Here is a 12,370-nt window from a genome sequence, read left to right as displayed (position 1 = left end):
GGAGGGGAGCTACTCTGGAAGATAAGGGAGGACCTTTTCCTGTTCCCTTCAGAAGCGTCAAACAAAGTGAAATTTCTCTGACGGGAAGTTAATTTCTCCTCGGCGGTATCCCGTCTCTCTTTTTCTCTCTGCACATGCATGAACACCTCTAGCCTTTGCCCTTCACAGCAGGTTGGTGTCCATCCGCACCAAGAAAATGTGGCAGAAGAGGCGCTGAGACTGGCTCGACGTTCCCCAAAACAGAGAAGTTCTCAACAGTTGCGTCGTACGTATGGGTTACGTTACGCGCGACGAGCGGGCGACGTGATATAGCGTAACCGCTTCACTTGGCGCAGATACGCACAGAAAAAAAAAAAGTTCTGCAGAAGCCGACTGTGTGTGCTTTGACTTCCGCTCTTGAGTTTGTGAAGCTGCTACGGCTGGGAGTGGACCGTGGACTACTTGAGAAAGGGTAGTTCGAGTTGAAGGCTTAATGATGAGGAGTTCGGAATCGGAGCTTTTTCTTTACCCTGTAATGGATTCTAGCGAGCCGGTGGATCTAGGGAGTAAAATATTCGCCAGAAATAAAAAGTGGCCGTCTCGGGTACTCTCCATGTTTTGCTGTTTGGTGATTCTATCGGTCGTTGCCTTTCTTCTGGCTTTCGTCTATGTCATCATGAAAGGTATGAGCGGATGCTTTTATTTATGGCTATTGTTGGAAGCGATTAGGATAGATCTAATGTAGGCGAGCGGTTAAAGGAAAGGCAGGTTGTTTTAAGCATATGTGGTGCCCTAGGCTATTGTTTCCTAAGTCTGGTCCTTACCATTGCCAGTCAGGTTTTTAGGATATCCACAATAAATATGCATGAAAGAGACTTGCATATAATGGAGGCAGTTAATGCTCATTAAATGAATACATAATCATTGTAGAAAACCTGAAAACTTGACTGTCGAGGAGTACTCCAAGACTGGACTAAGGGAAACACTGCTCTAGGCAAGCCTTTAGCCAACGCCCCACCAGCAAAAGCTGCTCAAGACCATATCCTTCCACCCCCCCCCCCCTTAGTTCTGTATTTTCTCCCCCCCCCCCCCCTTTACAATAGGTGTTAACATAGTAATTTGTATTATGTTTGGAACTCCCATTCATTGAACACTTAAATGAATGGGAGTTCCAAACATAATACAAATTACTCCCCCTGGACTAAATGAAGCATTTGCTTAATGTTTGGTGTGCTGAGCACCTACAGAACTAATTTCTCTTTTCAATAGGTGTTAATACCTCAAGGATTGGGAGTGCTAAGCATAATACATATTATTCTCCCTGGACAAAATGAAGAGTTTGCTTAATATCTGGGGTGCTGAGCACGCACAGAGCTAATTCCTGTAGCCCCATTCTGCCGCGTTCAGCATCTCCCTACCGCCCCACGTCTAATCTCACTTCGTGTCCAGCATTTTGTCGCACCACAATAGGCCGCAATTAGAGATGAGCTTTGCAGTAGAGGTCCATGCTTAAGAACTGTTCACATCTGCCCAACGTTAGATGTGCTGTTATAAACAGCTTCCTTGAAGCCTTGCCCTAGCATTTCAATAGGTTTTAGGTTGAGACTTTAGTTTGACCAACTAAAACACAGCCTCTCTACAGCCATTCAGTAGGTTTGAGTATTTATGGTCCTTGGCTTGCAGCATAACCTACTTTTGGATCGGCTTCAGCCTGACATTTTCCTTTAGAGTATTTTTCTGATATACTTCAGAATTCAAGATACCTTCAGTGCTGGGAAGCCATCTAGGCTGATGCAACAACATTCCTCCACAACAGCGCTTCATTTGGTTGAGGTTCTTGACTTACAAGGCAGTATATGGTTTTCACTAAACAAAATGTTATTTTGAACAAGAAATTAACTTTTAATTCACCTAACCAGAGAGCTGCATGGGAAAGGGGATTGCGGGAAGCCCATGGGCTTCCTGTGGGTGTGGAAGAATTTGCCATGGGATTCCCAAGGAAGTGTAGTCAAAATCTCTGCTGACTCCAGAATGAGGCTTGGAATGCACTGAGAGAGGTGGTTGAAATGCCAGAATGAGGTTTGGAATGCCCAGAGAAGCAGCTGGAACACCAGACTGAGGTTTGGAACACTCATTGGTTGAATAGTGAATACCATCCAAAAAACCTTGGGAGGCTGTTGGGAGGAAACGGAGGGCTGTGAGCAAGTAAATAATAGTGTTGACTCCTGTGGGTACGAGGGCAGATAGAGGAGATGTTAAGCGGATGGAATGGATTTTGGCGTGTACAGGTGGTTATGGGTTAGATTCCATTGGGGATGGGTGAAGTTTTTGTCCCCGTTTAACTTTTTACAGAGCACATTTATTCCAGAACAAGGGTTCTGTACCCAGTCCTTGGAACACAGCCAGCTAGTTAGATTTTCAGGGTGTCTACAATTTATTTATTTGTTACATTTGTATCCCACATTTTCCCACCTATTTGTAGGCTCAGTGTGGCTTACATAGTACCAGAGAGGCCTTTGCAGGCTCCAGTGTGAACAAATACAGGGTGATGTGGTAAGATCAAGTTCATGTGGCACAGCCAAATTAGGGAATCAGAGAATGGAAGAGTTGTGTTATGTCCATTACGTGCTTTAGTTTGGTTGTGTTGCAGAGAAGTTGGATCGGTAGAGTATGCCTTTTTAAACAGGTTGGTTTTTAGTAATTTCCGGAATTTTAGGTGGTCATACGTCATTTTCAAGGCTTTTGGTAATGTGTTCCACAGTTGTGTGCTTATGTAGGAAAAACTAGATGTGTAAGTTGTTTGTATTTAAGTCCTTTGCAGCTTGTGTAGTGCAGATTTAGATAAGATCGTGTTGATTCAGATGTATTTCTAATTGGTAAGTTGATCAAGTCTGTCATGTAACTCGGGGCTTCTCTGTAGATGATTTTGTGAACCAGGGTGCAGATTTTGAAGGTGATGCGTTCTTTGATTGGGAGCCAGTGTAGTTTTTCGCGGAACATGCATGAGATAAACTTGCATGCAAATTTATCTTATTAGATATTCATTGTAGACATTCTGAAAACCTGAATTGCTGCGTGTGTCCTAAGGACTGGATTGAAAATCCATGTTTCAAAACATCATCTAGTGGTGGGCAACCTGCAGCCCATCATTGAATTTTAATGTGGCCCATGAGATCCTAGGACCTAAAAGCAGAAAACATCATTAACCAGAGAACTTGTTAATTTTAAATACAGTATTTTGCAAATGTTTTCAGAATAACCACTTCAGCAGTTTGTTTCCATTGTTTTTATTACATTTTTACTTAAATCACAGAAGGTCTATGGAACTCTGTGTATTTCCAGTTCTGACATTACATAATGTTGCTAGGGTTAGTAATGACATTCATGTGGCCCTCTATATATAAAGGTTGCCCACCTCTGGTCTAGATGATCTTTGGCAAAGCTGAGGCGGGCAATAGTGTTTTAGAAAGCAGAGGGGTTTTTTTTTTCTAGCTATCCTTCCATGAGCATCGTTCCTAGTCATTTTTTTTTCCTGATGGTTGATGCATGAACCCTCACATAAAACACAGGAAGAGAGGCTTGCAGACCTTTTAGATGTTTAGAGTTCTTTTTGAGTTCATGGATGATTTTCTGGTTTGTTGTTAGGGTAAACTCGGCAGAATAACTGCTCTTGCATAGTTGCTCATCTGCTTTTTCCATTTGTAGACAATTTGACAATAGATGGATAAAGCCCTAAATGTTTAGAAATAGGCTTCTAACTTTGTCCAGACAAATGGGCATCAATAACTTTTTCACAGATCCTCTGAACTTTAAATCATGAGTTGATGAGGTCTTACTAGCTTTATGGTGAAGACTAAACACTAAGTGGTTGATACTCAACAGGGTTTAAACAGGCAGAAGAGACTCCTGCCTATTTAAACCCCTCTTGCACAATGCCCCTAAATATCCCCTCTGACCACCATAGCACTTTGCAGTAAATGCTGAGGTGGTCTGTGGGCAGAGTTGGGCAGGAGCTGGCAGTTACGCAGGCATTGGCCACATTCACTGTTGGTGCCCACAGAGCTCACTGGGAAGATAGGACAGCCTTTTGTGCAGTTCTGTCTTTGCTCACTTAGCTATACGAATGCCAACATTGAATATCAACCAGTATTCACATAACTTTGGGTCAGTGGCTGACCTGAATATTCAGTGCTGGTGCCTGGACATTCACAGGCTGAATATTGGGCAGTAACCCTTTATAGGACAGTCTTTCTAAACCCAGTTATACAGACTTACTTGGCAGGGTGGTTTACATTTCAGTATCTGATTCTATTTAGCCAATTAATTGTGTTAAGGAAACTTGGGGTTCTCATGCTTAATCACACAAAGATGTTTAATGCTGATCCTTTTTTGTTGTGATTATTATTTTTTATAAGGGTTTAGGTTAGTATCTATTCATATTTTGAGTACAAATTGTACCAAAAATAGACTAGCCTAGGCATTCACACTTTTTCTCAGCACTATAGAAGGCATTAAAGTTATTTTACCCAATTGCTTGATTGACAGTTATCAAATTCGACACAAGAAGACAATGGTACATTAGTTGGCCTTTCCTGTATACAATTTAGATGAGCATGGACTAGAATAATGGATGATCAACAAGAGCAGCACCATCACCCAAGAGACTTGGGCTCTATTTCAAAACTTCATCTTTTTTTAATAATTGTTTGGCTAATAGGGAGTGAGAGTGATAGAGAAGCAACTCCATAACCACCTGGCAGGGAATTCTAGTCACTACACAATCAAATTATTTGAGCATTGCTCAGCACAGCATTCACAAAACCCCCCCCCACTAAAATAACCCAAACACCTTCCCTCCTACCCCCCCCCCCCCCGAAAGTTAATTCTACTTCCTTGCCTTATCAGCTAGCGACTGTCGATGCAGTCATGCCTATACAGCCTATTCACTTTGGGCCATGTTGGCATTAATGTGTGGCTTTGTAAAAGGGGTCCTTAGATATTTTGGATCAGTGAGCCAAGAATATTTTTAATGTACTGTACCTCTGAATTTTCAGACTCGACCACTTCAACTTATAAAAAGTGTGACTTTTTCTGTGCATGTTTTTATTTATATGTAATAAAAATTCATTCTTTGTATTTGCAGATCTTCGGTCTGAAAAAGAAAGACATGATGATGGATTAGAAACTAGTTTATTAGGTATGATACCTCTTCATTTTTAGAAAATGGGAATTGCTTTGTAGATCTTAATTACATAATGAGCCCTGATTATCTGTGAAACTGTTCTGACTGGTCATCATGTTTTTTTTCCTTATATTTTTGTTTTGAAGATTGGACTTGGGTACATCAGAGAGGGAGTATAACAATGACCAGCAAATAGAAACATTTGACCAATCAACACAAAATCTGCCTAAAGGGATAACCAGTGAAATGTAGCTAAGGTTAGTATGAGCTGGTACAACAAGCAATTCTCTTATGTCTAGGGCAAAGAAAATACTCTTAACAGGGATGGAAAAATAAATCTAAAAGGTATCTAAATGTTGACGTATTTCTCCTGATTGGGCTGGGAAGAGATGGCACTGCCACAACCAGTGTGGACCAGTTAGAGCAGCAGCAGTCTTGAGCTGTTCTCTGCTGCTAGGCAGCATAGAGCAGAAGAGGCTTAGGAAGGAAAAGAATCTAGAACGGACAAAGAGGGGAATGGAGGAGAGTGACTGAAAAGAGGGAAGAAAAGGGGGGGGAAAAGCTGAATGGAGTTGTGTGGGGGGGGGGGGGGGGAATCAACGAAAATAAAATGGACAAAAAAAAAAGCTGTAAGACATTCATAGTACTATGTTTTGCTCCTGGAATTATAAATGAGGCAACAGACAGGACCTCATCACACCTGTTGTCCTCCCTCCTAACCATTCTACCTTTACTTCTTTCCTCATCTGGGCTGCCACCTCTGTCTGTTCTGTTCTTTCCCTCTGGGTCAGGCATGCACACTCCGTGTCCTTAATTTCCATGATTCTAGAGTAGTAGGTTCTCATCCCTGCCCCAATGACAAGCTTTGCTCCCGGACAATTCCCATATTTTATAAAGCTGGAAGGAAGCCTACATGCAGATCCTTCCAGTCCTGCCTTTTGTTTGAACCTGTTTCTTTTTTCCCCTCTCTTTCTGCTAGCTCCCATGACTTTTTATGTCTGTCAGTTGCAAGACAGGAGGGGCTTTTGTGTCTTCTGACCTCCCAGAGCCCTACTTTGGTTTTTTTTTTCTTCTCATTATTATTTCCCCCTCCTCTGCAGTTTTATTGAAAAAGGCTTTTTCATTACATAATTTCCCACTATTCCCGAATCTGTGGGATAGTTGTGTCCATCAACCAGAAGGTGTAGAGAGAAAATACTGAGGAGCTGGACTGGATGCCAAAAGAGAGATGCCTCATCTCAGTTTTTAGTTCTCTGTCTCCAGCAGGCGGATGGATACACTTTTCAGCCTCTGGTTCTGACTGCTTTGCTCCTGGTCCAGTTGGTCAGCTGGTCGCCAGTTGAGCTTTGTGGGTGGCTTGAGTCTGCAGTCATAACTGGAGGTCTTCAGATCCCTGTCTCTGGTGCCATGCAAATTTGCTTCTTCCCTCCCTTCACCTCTCCGCTGTTTCCGATAAAGCTCTCCTTTTCCAGCACAACAGCTTTAAAAAAAAAAAAAACAAAGGAGAAGAAAAGAGGTTTGTTGGAGATCATGGGACACGGGATCAGTCTTTGAGCCTTTCTCATCTGTGGTAGACTGTGAGCTCGTGCCATCTTTTTCTTTTAATGCAGTCCATTGACTTTTGTATATTTTGTCCTTGTGATGACTTATACTATGCCAAGATTGGAAATACAGTGAGACAGAATAATAGAATTCAGTAACATCCAAAACTTATTAATTAGCATTATAATTGTGTTCGCATAACTGAGAATGTTACAATCCAACTTAGGACTCAGGATCCTCACGCATTACCATAATGTTTTCTTCTTAACCATGTATATATGCACCTGATGTATATATACACCACGATCTGTTCCATGTATGTTATGTTACATGTTTATTACCATATATGTATGTACCTTAACGCAATACTGCTTGTAATTCTGTTACCTGGAAATGGCAACTGCCATTACGGCAAATGTAAGCCACATTGAGCCTGCAAATTGGTGGGGAAATGTGGGATACAAATGCTACACATAAATAAATACATAAAATGCTGTTATCAAATCATATTAAGCTTGATGTCGACTTGGTTAACTTCATCATCTATATACAAACACACAGCCGGGAGACAAGATTAAACCACCACTGGCCCCCCCCCCCCTAAAAAAAAATGCCTTTTACTAGTAGACTTGAAGAAGAAATAAACATATATCACAGAAAAATCTCTGCATGAATATAATATGTGGTAAGGTGTCCCTGTAAACAGACCTCCCAATGATACATTGATCACAATTATAACAAATGACTACCTATAAAAAATTATTCTGTTATTATACTTCTTCTGTGTACATCGGTATGCTGCACAAGCTGCGTGTTTGAAATATAAGTGAGATTAAATAAAAATGCTACCAACAATAAAGAATGGCACCGTGGATGCAGCAGCTCATAACTGTTTTTGAATGTTAAGGGATGATGGCTGCCGTTTGAAATATAAGTGAGGTTAAATAAAAATGCTACCAACAATAAAAAAAAACATGGATGCAGCAGCTCGTAGATTGGTTTGTTGTGTTTTGAGTGTACGGGGATGAAGGCTGTACAGGGGAGGGAAAACAGCAAGGACTCTGTATTGAAGGTTTGGTGTGGTTGCTGGTCATCCATGTTCTCCCCCCCCCCCCCCCCCCCACCCCCCTTGTAACTTCTTGTTCCGGTGCAGAGCCAGCATCTTGAGACCGACACTGAGTCCCGATCTTGTCGCCTGCTGTGGGAAGCAGCAGCAGCGGTTTGGATGTCAACGGGAAGGAGGGAGGGAAGCAGCTGCAGCGGCTTGGGTGACGGAGGGAGGAAAGCAGCAGTGGCTTGGTGACTTCAGGAGGGAGGTGGGGAAGTCCCAAATCAGGACTCGCAATTTTTAAAAAATTTATTCATTTTTCCCTGAATCAATTTGCTCAAAATGAATCGTGAATTGGGCAGCTTTTTAATCACAGCTCACATTACAGGGTCCTTGGATGTGAGGACAGACTCTCAGCAGGCATTCCTTGGACCTGGGAGAATGGGAACTATCCAGCCAGGGCTTTGAGCTGAAAGTGTTCTGATGGGGTTCTCCGCGTTTTGGAATTGATGGTGATGAAAAGGAATGCCAAAGGGCCCTAGTTCTTCAGCCACTGGAAAAAACCAGAATCAATGCCCTACTGCAGCCCTGGCCAGAGACACATTTCTGCTGTATGTGTTCCCTCCTTGGCCCATGGCAGGCCGCGTGTTGAGAAGGATCGCATTGCACCAGGGTCAAATAATTTTAAGTTTTAAGTTTTATTTAGTACTTGATATACCGCCTTTACTTTACGGAGATCAAAGTGGTGTGCAATTTGCATAATAAAATAGCAAGAAATAAACTACAGATGTAGACAAGAAAGACACCGATTCTTTGATTCGGTCTGTCCATATTTAGTTCAAATTAAATCCATTTCTTATAGCCTTGGATTGGCCCTGGCCATGGTACACAGACCTGATTCGACTGCTGGACAGGGGTCCTCTCCATCTTCTGCAGGTAGACAGCCTACTGAAGCAAGGTCCGGTGCTCATGAAGGATCTATGCCCTTTGGTCTTACAGCTTGTCCGTTGTAATGGCTCAGTTGAGATGAAAAGGTTATTATGATTTGGTCATTGCTATCTTGCTACAGGCTCTGAAACACTATACTTCCATGGCAAATGTGAGGGTGTTCTGAACGCAGACTTTAAATCGCACACATCCTAGCGTTGGGTTCTCTAAAAGGTCTGGTTGTGGCTTTGGCCTATTTCAGGGGCCGATACAGAAGACATCTCTTGCAGTTTTCCCGGTTCCTTCCTTTCCAATAGTGGAGATCAGTGTTTCATCTTAACCAATCTGTGGAGCTTCTGTCCTTTTGCTGAGAGAACAAAGAGTATTAGTATTCTTTCTTGAAGCTTCTAGATAAGTGTACAGTCCTCACTGGATATGTGGAAGTCATGAATGAGTTTTTCAAATTGGACAGACTGTTCTTTTTGGTAAGCAGAGGCTTGGCCTCACAGCTTCCAAGCCCACAATTGCTTAATGGCTGAAGAGTCTATTGAGACAGCTTATTTTGTTTGTGGGGAAACAGGCTCCTCAGGCCTTATACAGCAACATCCTGGGCATAGACTACTTTGCTGTCTCTAGTAGATGTTTGCAATGCGGTGATGTGGTTGACTCTGCATACCTTTGCCAAGCACTACAGAGTGGATGTTTCCGGTAGGCCTGGAAGCAAGTTTGTGGGCTTTGGTCCTCAGGGCGGCAGTGCCAAGATCCCACACACTCAAGGGATTGCTTTTGAACATCCCATAAGTTCTGAACTAGTGGGAAGCTACGTAATGAAAGGACTACTACTACTACTACTGTAAACCATTTCTGTAGCGCTACCAGTCATACGCAGCGCTTCACAATTGAACATGAAGAAAAGACAGTCCCTGCTCAAAAAGAGCTTACAATCTGAAAGGAGAAATTATCTGATGATTTTCTTTCCATTAGTCCTTCTCAGCATTCCAGAGTCTCACCCGAGGTTTCTGACATGTTTACTTGGTGCAAAATAATGGATCAATAATGACTGCTGCCTTGCTTGGTGCTTCCTGCATATCCCTTGTTCTTTACAAGTTGTCTAGAGATGAGAGGTCCACCACACCACCACTCATCTGGTTAGTGAGTTGTTTAAGGTTGTTGTGTTTGTTTTGAGTTTCCTTTTTCTGCTTGTTTACGTAAATACTGAGTTGCTGGACTAGATGCCAAGAGAGAGATGCCTCAGCTCAGTTTTTCATAGTAACATAGTAAATGACGGCAGATAAAGACCTGTACGGTCCATCCAGTCTGCCCAACAAGATAAACTCATTTTACATGGTATGTGATATTTTATATGTATACCCGAGTTTGATTTGTCCTTGCCTTTCTCATGGCACAGTCCGTAGAAGTCTGCCCAGTACTGTTCAGGTCTCTATCTCCACCTGCTGGTTGATGGACACAACTATCTCACAGGTTGTATAATATTTATTTATTTTTTTTTATTTATTTAGATTTTCTCACACCTTTTTCAATAGTAGCTCAAGGTGAGTTACATTCAGGTACTTATCAGGTAGGTAAGACCTAATTTCTTCTCCCTGGAAGCCTGTTTTTTAATGGAGTTTTTTTTCCCCCCTTATCCTTCTGGTTGGTGGGGAGCATTAGTCCTGTCAGAGAAGGAAAAAAAAAGAGCAAAATAAGCAAAATGTCCTCACAAAAAGGGGAATAATTCTTTGTCTTCTAGAATTTTTTTTAGCTGACACTAGGTTTTCTAAATATTTTTCCACCCCTGTTGAGTAGTGCAGTTTCAAATCTTCAGGATTTTATATGTACACAAATAATCAACACCCAGAAATGAAAGCCATTGTTTTAGTTATTCCCATGTTGTAGACTGCCTATACAGCTCATCTGTGCCCCCAAACCATTAACTGCATTTGAATATATGTATTGTGTTTTCATTACTATTTGGGGGGGGGGGGGGGGGGGAATTTGTGTTTTGACTACCACATTGATATTTTAAGCACTATACGAGAACTTTTTTCCTATACCTATTTATAAAAATTTGTGGTCTGGAAGCCTGTTTAATAAAATATTTATTTAAAGCAGCATTAATTCCTAGGTCCCTCAAAGTATCAATTTATTAAGTCTTATTCATAATTTTATCTTTATCAAATCTTTTGCTGTTTCATCTATTTTTATATGACAGAGAAATGGGGTTAGATCATTAGATTTCCCCCAAAAACCTTTCATCAGTATGTGACCACCTACTCTCAGGGAGACTGTGGTAAAAATATGTGGCATTGGCAACCATGAAAGCTGATGTTATCTCCAACTTTCGTCACTATATATACAATAAGCCAAATTGGTACTAGTGAAAATTGAAGCTTGGTTGTGATACCTGTTAAAGAGACTTTAGCTACTTTTTGGCATCTGAAGAGTATTTGACCCGAGTTGGCCAATGTGAGCTCCCTGACTCAGCATAAATTTTCTTATGTTTCTGTGACCAACAAAAAATATGTAGTATGTTTTTTTTTTTCAGACCTAACACATCATTAGATGGTAGAATGATAGTGTAAAATAAAATTATATAATATGGTAATAACGGATATAGACCAGAGGTCCTTTCATTCTTTCTGATGTTTTGTTTAGGGATCTTAACTGCTGCTGTATTCAGATTTCCCTCGTGCCTTTTTTACAGTATAATCATTTTACTGCTGTTACATACAAGTTACCAAATGCTTTTTTTTACTATCCTCTTGCCATTAAGGGATGCTTTTGTGTTTCCCATGCCTTTTTGCATTCCATTACCAATTTTGTCTCCAGCTTCATTTGGAAATCCATTCCATGCATCTACTGACCTTTCCATGAGGAAGTATTTCCAAATATTTTAGTCTACCACCTTTTAGAGCATCATGTCATAACCTGGTTGTGTCACTTTATTTCTTTTCAAAAATGTTAATGTGTGCATTAATATGTTGTCTGGACCATATCTCTGCAAAAATTGCATTTCTCATTCCTTTTTGAATTATGTTATTTTTTTTCTTTACCACTGTTCCTAATGGATGCATCAGCAGTTTTGAGAGGTGAAAGTATGCTACAGATGTCTAGGGCCAGACTACGATGTGCTCAACTGCACTCACTGTACACAGATATCATCAAGGGTTCAGCAATTTAGGACCTATAAGATGGTGGCTGTTTAGTCTCGGCTGTTGCTCCTGACAAGAAGAAAGCAACAGGCTGCCTCTGGCTCCTTGTTTCCAAAGCATACCTCTCTGCCAGAGGATTTAACATCCGAAATTCAGTTGGAAGATATAGCTTCCCTCTTATGGGAGGGGCAAGAAACCTAGTGCAATCATTTTTGAAATATTACAGCATGTTAATGCCTCAAAGGAGTGTTGTGGCTGGCAGTACCAGTACACAAACCTATCACATCCAGCCTTGAATTTCCTACATAATATGATAAGTTGTGCATTAAAGTACATCCTTGTCTGGGATTTGATGTAGCACAGTCGTATAGTCATATAATCTGTTCTAAAAGAATTTGGTGGTGAAAAGGCCACGTATACCCCACTTGTTAACTTTAGGACACTGGGGAGGGGGCTCATTTTCAAAGCACTTAGACATACAAAGTACCATAGGTTAATATGGTACATTGCATGTCTAAGTGCTTTGAAAATGAGCCCCCT

At 41.3% G+C, this 12,370-nt stretch overlaps 1 protein-coding gene across 2 annotated transcripts in view; it reads left to right on the top strand.

The window, feature by feature from the left end:
* The first annotated feature begins 435 nt into the window (after window positions 1-435).
* The window catches only part of LOC115474409 (ADP-ribosylation factor-like protein 6-interacting protein 6), a 56,906-nt gene continuing 44,971 nt past the window's right edge, over window positions 436-12,370 (top strand). For both annotated transcript variants that reach the window (XR_003942851.1, XM_030209862.1), the window contains exons 1-2: window positions 436-662; window positions 5,123-5,176. Coding sequence is in view for 1 of the 2 variants with exons in the window: in XM_030209862.1 (XP_030065722.1) it covers window positions 473-662; window positions 5,123-5,176 (244 nt within the window). In the remaining variant the exon portion in view is untranslated. The remainder of the gene's footprint in view (window positions 663-5,122; window positions 5,177-12,370) is intronic.

The sequence above is a fragment of the Microcaecilia unicolor genome, chromosome 7, assembly GCF_901765095.1.
Source record: "Microcaecilia unicolor chromosome 7, aMicUni1.1, whole genome shotgun sequence".
Lineage (NCBI taxonomy): Eukaryota > Metazoa > Chordata > Amphibia > Gymnophiona > Siphonopidae > Microcaecilia > Microcaecilia unicolor.
This window is presented reverse-complemented; position numbering and strand designations above follow the sequence as displayed.